Below are 9,179 nucleotides of genomic sequence, written 5' to 3'. Positions count from 1 at the left end.
GGTGAGGCCCAGGTTCAATTCCCCATGCAGCTTTACTTTGAGTTAGTTTAGAAGTCATCATATATTTCCCTAGATCAGTGGTTCTCAAACTCAGGACCCCACACAGTGCATGTTTTTCAGGTGTATTAATTAATCACTGACACATTTTAAAAGGTCCACAGGTGGAGTTAATTATGTCACTTGTGATTCTGTGAGGAGACCTACAAAACGTGCACCGTGTGGGGTCCTGAGGATCAAGTTTGAGAACCTGTGCCCTAGATCAATAGAGTGATTGATACAACTTCAAGGAGTCTTCCTACTGTGTTAGGTTCTGAGCTGGGGCTCACAGGGCTAGTAACCTGGCACTGCACTGGTTAGTGAATGGGAGTTCCAGGTTTAGGGGGACATTTACTAAGCAGTGATAAGAGCAGAGAAGTGAGCCAGTGGAGAAGTTGCCCCATCAACCAATCTGCACTGAAGTAACATCTATAATTTGCATACTATAAAATGATACAGAGCTGTTGATGGGGAAATTTCTCCACTGGCTCACTTCTCCGCTCTTATCACTGCTTAGTAAATGTTCCCCTTAATTCCTTTTGACTGCTATAGATGATTGATGAAACTGACAAGAGTCATCTTTGCTGTTCAGCAGACAAGCTGTCTCAGTGTACCAGTGTCCAAAGTCTCTGCTTACAGAATTAGAAGAGTCTCAGGTTTGAGTTTCCAAACAGGTTTCTTTTTATTACTTTGGTTGCTGTACTAGACTGGCTGTATACGGATGGCGGTCATTAGGTCGACATGAGTTATGTCGACATACATTGGGTCAACCATGTTTGGTCGTCATGCATTAGGTCAACATGATCACTAGGCCGACATGGTCATTAGGTTGACATGTACTAGGTCGACATGGGAAAAGGTCAACGTGAGTTTTTCACGATTTTTTTCATTTTTTGACCTTTTTCATACTTAACGATCCACGTGGACTACAATTGGGAACGGTAACCTGTGGTCGACCCAACCTAACTCATGTCGACCTAATGAACCACACCCGTTGCAGACACTGAGAAAATTAGCCTTGATGTGCTACAGAGTAAGTGTAGGGCCACACATAGCGGCCAAGCGGGTTCCGTTCAATGGGACCCGCTTGGCCGGAAGGAGAGTGCACATGGGCGCCTATGCAGGTGCCCACACATGTGCGACAGTCCCGCCGCCGCCGGATCCAACTGCAGCATGCTGCGGTTCGGCCGGACGGCAAGACGACAGGATTTCAGTGTGAACACATACATTTCAATGTTTGTGTTCACACAGTGCGGCTGTGCCTTGTGTTCTATGAAATCCCATGTGTCACTGACCGGATCCTGTTCTGTGATAACATGATATGTGACACTTGTATATCTGTGTGCGACTGAGTTTAAAATGATGCAAAATGGAACTTGTCATGGAATAAAGCTGCAGACTCAGCTGCACACAGATATACAAGTGTTGCAAATTAAATGACTCTGCGCAGTCTCTTGGTACTGTACATCCTAATCACATCACATTGTGACTAAAACATATTTTCAAGCAAAAAGATGCAAAAAAGGCGACTGGGGCTAGCAGAGTCGCACAGGACCTGGTGCACCGAGAGGGACAATTTGGCATGACTGCAGATATAATGTTTAAGGACATATCTGTGCATGTTGGGCCGATTGTAATACCACCCAAGTTCAACGGCCTTGCGGGATTCCAGCCAAACTCAGACTTTTTTTTAAAGGGGCAATCACTTACAAGAAATGGTTTTGCCTTGTAAGTGATTGCCCCTTTAAAAAAACATACGATTTCAGCCGGTATGTAGCAAGTGGATGTTGACAAACACATAAAGGTCTTTACATCTCCATAGGAAACCCATCAGGTGCTAGTACAGGTTGAGTATCCCTTATCCAAAATGCTTGGGACCAGAGGTATTTTGGATATCGGATTTTTCCGTATTTTGGAATAATTGCATACCATAATGAGATATCATGGTGATGGGACCTAAATCTAAGCACTGAATGCATTTATGTTACATATACACCTTATACACATAACCGGAAGGTAATTTTAGCCAATATTTTTTGTAACTTTGTGCATTGAACAAAGTGTGTGTACATTCACACAATTAATTTGTTTCATATACACCTTATACACACAGCCTGAAGGTCATTTAATACAATAGTTTTAATAACTTTGTGTATTAAACAAAGTTTGTGTACATTGAGCCATCAAAAAACAAAGGTTTCACTATCTCACTCTCACTCAAAAAAGTCCGTATTTTGGAATATTCCGTATTTCGGAATATTTGGATATGGGATACTCAACCTGTATAGATTAATATTTTCCATTCAGCAAACATAAAATATAACCAAAAATTTACCGGTTTGTACTAGAAAAGCAAAAGAAAATATTTATTCAAATGTAATAGGTATAAGCATACGTACCATATAGGTATAATCTTAACAGCCACTGAAGAGGATGGAACCCAAGTGACACCATTGAGTGGATACAGTATATGGAGATATGGATATTGACTAGAATTGCTGTATCCCAAGGTACAGCATGTTGTGGCTGGTAAAATGCATCATGATGCCATTACAAACTGCATCATACCAGCTACAGAATGGCGGCCATTTAAACACACTTTTTTTTTATCAAAGTGTCTACTTACAGTAGTTTGACACTTATCTTGGGAAAGACACAACATTGCGTCGAAACATGTCTTTTATCCTTGGCGTACAGCAGTCCTAGGGCCTAATGCAGACCTGTTTGCAGCAGCAAATTTGTTAGCTAATGGGCAAAACCATGTGCAGTGCAGGTGGGGCAGATATAACATGTGCAGAGAGAGTCAGATTTGGCTAGGTTGTGTTCAAATGGAAATCTAAATTGCAGTGTAAAAATAAAGCAGCCAGTATTTACCCTGCACAGAAACAAAATAACCCACCCAAATCTATCTCTCTCTCTGCACATGTTATATCTGCCACACCTGCAGTGCACATGGTTTTGCCCATTTACGATCAGGTCTGAATTACCCCCTAGTCCATACAGATTTTCATACAAGGCATGAATGCAAAAAGTACTGGAACCACTGCTACTGCCTATACTGCTACTAGACAATTCATGGAGACAAAGAGAGTGAACTCTTCTGGAAAATCCCATTACCAGCACTAAGCATTATCAGCCAGGGCTGGTGGCAGTATAAACAAATATTACCCCCTACCTCTTCCTATGGAAGCACCAGCTCCATGCTGATAGCACTAGGACAGTTCCCCTCGTCCCTTGGATGGTGGGTGTGGGGGGTTAATAAATACTGTATATGCAAAATAATATATATATATATATATATATAATTTATTTATTTTATTTTAACAGTCATACTCAATTTTAAGGGCTGTCAGGGCATGCTGGCACTGGTAGAACCACAAGTGCTAGTATGTCCTGGCAGGCAGGACCCACTGGTATATTTAGTTCACTTGTGATAAGCGACACTTGTATATTGTGAGTGACGGTGTCTGTATACGGAGCACAATGGAACTTGTATTGGAAAAAAGCTACTGAACATTGTAGCACTTCAAGTACAGATTTAGAGACCCAAACACACACAGATACACAAGTCTCGCATATCAAATGAACCAGCACATGTTGCAACTAAGATGCATTTTCTGCACACTAAAAAAAAAAAGATGCCCAACGCTAGCAGAGTCCCCCCTGGTGCGCCAAGAAGGGCAGTTTGGTGCAACTGCAGCCATGATGTATGATGACACATCTGTATAACATATTTAATATGGGTTGCAGCTTTTGTATAGTTTATTTTGCCTTCTTTCTAAATAAAGAGAAAATATAATGACGCTGTGTACTGTACAATTTAGAGAGGTCTCCTACAGATGAAGTGCATGTAATTTATATTTAGAAAAGATGCCATTCCCCAAATGACAAGATGGTTTCTCCTTATGAATATGGCTCAGTACACAAAATAGCTGCTTTTCTGCGTGTAAGTGGTAGGTACATGATATACCATTTCTTTACGTTTAGTGGTCCTTTTAGATCTTAAAAACCTTTTTTTTTTTTTTTACCAAACATCAGTTTCTAATAAGATTGGTACTGTTTAATTGCGCTGGGATCTATCTTCGTCAAAGCACTGTTCTGAGCACATTTAACAAATGTTGAAATTAACTATTCTTCAGGGAATGTTAGGTTGCGTCTGTTGCAGGTATAAATAAAAGTCTAATGATTGCTTTATTCACATCTGGTGTTCGTGTACACACATTGCAGCCACCCATGGCTCTCTCATGATGGAAGGAAACATAAAGAACTTTTACTGCATTTTAGGAAACACTGACAACTGGAATTACAGCCAGGGCTAAAGCTATGATCTATTAATATGAATTTTGCCAAGGTCAGTTGTATTCATGCTAACCATTATTTTTTTAAGTGAAGTTAACAGTATTTAACATTAAATATTGTATATTCCATAGTAAAATAAAGAGTAATAATGTTACTCAAAGAGAACGCTCATACAATTTAATAAAAATTAGTCCAAACAGGACACAAGAATGGCAAGGACTGACGGCACCCTCCTCTACCCGCTGCACTCCCCTGTGTAATCGCCGGCAGCAAATACAGACACAGACAGCAGCATACAAGTCGCGGCCTCCCTCCCGCTCCTGACCTCAAAGATCCAGCAAACACTCACCTAAAACATCCACGGCCAAACAAGCCCTATGGAACAGGAAAGAGTGCATACTCTGGAAGGCTTCTAATTAGTGAGAATGATCGTACGCAGGCCTGCCATCAAGGGGGGACAGTGGATACTGCAGTCCCGGGCCCGGACTGAGGTGGGGCCCGTGTGATTGTAGTCAGTATCAGGGACATAGGTCAGCTGCCTGCCTGCACATCGGCAGGCAGCAACGGAGGGACAGAGGCAGAGCCGCGGTCCGCGGCCATATTCTTAATACAGAGCCGGCCATGAGTCAATTGGAGCTCACGGACCGGCAGACAATCAGGAGCTGCCATTCAGCAGCCAATGAGGAGCTGCCGTTCGGCAGCTCCTGAATGGCTACCGGTCCGTGAGCTCTGATTGGCTCACGGCCGGCTCTGTATTAATAGCGTCGCGGACCGCAGCTCTACCTCTGTTCCTCCGTGGCTGCCCCTCCGATGCGCTCTGTCCATCCGTGGTGCTGTGACCTGGCCCCCTGATCCTGACTACAACCACCCCCTCAAAAGGTACAGTTTGGGGAATGCAGGGAATGCAGATTCCAGTTTGAACACAGCCCACCCAAATCTAACTCTCTCTGCACATGTTACATCTGCCCCACCTGCACTGCACATGGTTTTGCCCTGTGAAAGTTGAAATTTCATTTTACTCTTAGAATGCAATATTGCATTTATTAGCATGCGTACGTACGCATTTTTGCGTACTACGGTACTTTGCGGATGACCGCATCTTACCCTTATTACGGTAGAACGTGCAGTTACTAATAAAAGCCATATTGTTACACATATTCATACTCCAAACTTACACATAAATTACACATAGTCATAAGATGATTCAATAACAAACTTTAGTATCTAGCAACATTAAGGTTAGAACAGGAGACAGCATTTCACATAGCACAGGTTTAGAAGCATAATATCACATCTTATTTTATATCATCGTGTTCAGGTATCCATTTGCTGCACCCCGGTATGTGCGAACAGAATATCGCATATTGCGGGCTATACATACACAAGCGCCACCCTGGATCCAGGCAACAGTCGTCAGCAGATAACTGTGATAGTTCTGAGATAGGAGATCTCTGGAATGGATTCAAGCTACTGTATTTATACAGTGGCTTCTAACACGCACAATACAATAATAAATACGCTGTTCTTATTGGTCCGTGTGTGTGTCGCCCTGGGCCCCAGCCTACCTTAATACGGCCCTGGTTATTTGGGCAATAAGAAATTAATTTCCGCCCAGATGTATTAAAAATCAAATCCAGGGACAGACCCATACCAGCAATGTGCAAACTAAAGTGATCTGGGTTCTTCCTCAGAAGGGTTCGAAATGCATTAAGCGGTGTGGCTACTGTAACCTGGAAAATAGAGGAACGTTACTGGGACTTACCTTGAGGAAAAACCTTGGAGTATCCGGAACTCTGTGGTACTCTTGGAAGCTGACCACCTGATGAGTATACGTTTGCCTCTATCACCAGAGATTTTCTATATGCTTTTAATACTTCATTGTTTGTGCGTGTATTTTTATTAAACGTATTTCTCTATAAGTGGGAGTCTGCACTATTACTTTGCTTTACCTTTCTAGTAAAGCTCAGAAAGATGTCAAACGAATCCATCTGAATTGACGTATCCATTCAAAGCAGCAACCTATTACATGCCCTCTTTGACTGACCAATTGTGAGTGCAAAATTTAAATAAAAATATATTCCATTCAATTGGATGTCTGCACTATTGCGTCCATTATCTTTTTCAGTCCATATATCTTATTGTTGGATGGTATTTGAGGAATTCATCTCAGTCTGAAAAAGGGAAGTAATGTTATTTATGTAACCATGCAAACAGTATTTGCGCAATTGTACATTTAGTTTCTTGCTTTATTGACTATATGGAAAATAGTGAATTTTTTCTCAAGTGTATATGCTGCAATTTTCTGCTGTTTATTCAGCGCAGAAAACACAGTACCTATTGTTTAATATTGGTTAATTGATTTAACACTGATGAAACACATGTGTATAAATGAAATTATTATGTGGTATGCTTCTTACACAAATATATAGCAGTAATAAATTAAATGAAACAAATAAACCTATAAATCATATGTAAGAAAACATAATATTCTTAAACAGGTTTTAACTTTTTATGTATTAAAAACAAAAACAATACTGGTCTTATTTTTTTTTTTTTCCATTTTTTAAATATAATATATATGCACTATTTTTGTCATAAGTCACTTATTTATTTTTTATTTATAGGCATAATATTTATGACATAATAAAAATGTAACACTGTTTACATAGAGATGCATTCAATATATGGTTGCAAATTAAATAGCATAATTACATAAGTTATAACCGGTGGTTACGCTACTAATCTAAAAAGTCTACCTTTAGCACTCGATTAACAGGGAGAACCATTCTTACACCCCATGTATATTCAAATACATATAAAGTACTTTTGCAAAAATGTTGCAGAGTAAGAATGTTTTCAAATATAGAAGCGTTAATAGTTTATTTTTAGCAATTAATAAAATGTAAAGTGAAGGACCAGAAGAGAAATCTAAATCAAATCATTATTTGGTGTGACCACCCTTTGCCTTCAAAACAGCATCAATTCTTCCAGGTACACTTGCACACAGTTTTTGAAGGAAATTGGCAGGGAGGTTGTTCCAAACATCTTGAGAAACAGCCACAGATCTTCTGTGGAAATAGGCTTGCTCAAATCCTTCTGTATCTTCATGTAATCCCAAATAGACTTGATGATGTTGAGATGAGGGCTTTGTGGGGGGCTCCTTGTCCACCAGGACTCCCTGTTCTTCTTTACACTGAAGATAGTTATTATAATTATTATTATTTTATTTATTAATTTATTTGTTTATGTATTATTATTATTTTTTTGAGCAGACAAGATGTGTTTTAGCTGAACTTGTCTCTGTTCTCATTTCCAATCTTCAGAATGGTATGGAAAATTCCAACCAAACAATTGCGAAAAGATTCGTTCTTCTAGGGCTCTCGAATGTCCATGGACTACAGGTTATCTTCTCTCTGCTGTTTCTCCTGATGTTCATGGTGACGTTCACAGGAAATTTTCTACTGATCCTTGTGGTGAGACTGAATCTCAAACTCCAGACCCCCATGTACTTTTTCTTGAGCAACCTCTCTTTCATTGATATTTGCTTTTCAACAACTGTAGTACCCAAAATTGTGATAGACACCCTATCTCATGACAAAAGTATTTCCTTTCTTGGATGTGCAGCCCAGTTGTACTTCCATTTGGCACTGGGCGGCTCCGAATGCTTACTATTGGCCATCATGGCTTACGACCGGTACACCGCTATCTGTAAGCCTTTACAGTACACTGCTATCATGAACAAAATACTTTGCTTGTTTCTTGTTGGCGGATGCTGGACTGCGAGTTTTCTGAACTCATTTATTCTGACATTATTCACCTTCCAATTGCCTTTCTGCAAGTCAAACCTCATCAACCACTTCTTCTGCGAGATGCCTCCTCTCTTCCATCTCTCTTGTGCAGATACCTGGCTCACCGAGCTAGCAAAGTACATTTCTGTTGGGCTAACTGTTCTTGGCTCTTTCCTGTGGATACTCATGTCCTATTTCAGCATCACCTTGACCATACTGAAAATCAGTTCTGCCAAGGAGAGACAGAAAGCCTTCTCCACGTGTGCTTCCCATCTTATAGTGGTTTCTCTCTTCTACGGCACTATCATGTTCATGCATTTACGCCCCCGGCATTCTTATTCTCCAGAACAGGACAGGGTGGTAACCATCCTATATACAGTGGTGACTCCAATGCTGAATCCCATTATATACAGTATAAGGAATAAAGATGTCAAAGTAGCCATTAAAAAGACAATGAACATTAGCATAAATCACTGATACCTGTTGTTTTATGCAAAATATACATTGGTGGTTCCCAATTACGGTCCCCAAGGCACACTAACAGTCCAGGATTTAAGGATATCTATGCTTGAGCACAGATGTTTAAAGCAAAATTAACCGAGGTACTAATTAAGGGCCTAATTCGGACCTGATCGTAGATGTGCCAAAAAATGCACATCTACGATCAAAATCTTAGGAATGTGGGGGGCCGCCCAGCATAGGGCTAGTCCTCCCCACATGCCAGGCTCTACACACCCCGCAGATGTGCGAAAGCATCATCTGCAGGGATGCTTTCGCACCTGCCGAGTAGCTTCCTGCCCATGCAGCATAGGCAGTCATGTTATGGGCCGCAGTGGCTGCGTGTGACATCATGCAGCTGCCGCAGTCTGCCCCGCAAACGGTTCAGACACTCCTGTGTTGTCCGGACTGTGCCCCCCAACACTGTCGACACCCCCCCAACCACCCCGTGACCGCCTCTGCATGCTTCTGCATCTCACTGTGTGCGCACGCGCAGTGCGGCTGCCGCGCGTGTGCACCCACGGCACAGGGCTTTAGCCTGCGATCGCTGCCGCTGCA

At 41.4% G+C, this 9,179-nt stretch overlaps 1 protein-coding gene across 1 annotated transcript; it reads left to right on the top strand.

Annotated features, from left to right (window-relative positions):
* The first annotated feature begins 7,664 nt into the window (after positions 1-7,664).
* LOC134980817 (olfactory receptor 5V1-like) lies at positions 7,665-8,600 on the top strand. The gene has a single exon (XM_063947789.1). It carries the CDS (start codon positions 7,665-7,667, stop codon positions 8,598-8,600), a length of 936 nt encoding a protein of 311 aa, XP_063803859.1.
* Positions 8,601-9,179: the final 579 nt, after the last annotated feature.

This window comes from Pseudophryne corroboree, chromosome 12, assembly GCF_028390025.1.
Source record: "Pseudophryne corroboree isolate aPseCor3 chromosome 12, aPseCor3.hap2, whole genome shotgun sequence".
NCBI classification, from domain to species: domain Eukaryota; kingdom Metazoa; phylum Chordata; class Amphibia; order Anura; family Myobatrachidae; genus Pseudophryne; species Pseudophryne corroboree.
This window is presented reverse-complemented; position numbering and strand designations above follow the sequence as displayed.

Excerpts from the sequence above, each read along its gene's own strand:
- LOC134980817 (XM_063947789.1), top strand. The coding sequence starts at position 7,665 with ATGGAAAATTCCAACCAAACAATTGCGAAAAGATTCGTTCTTCTAGGG.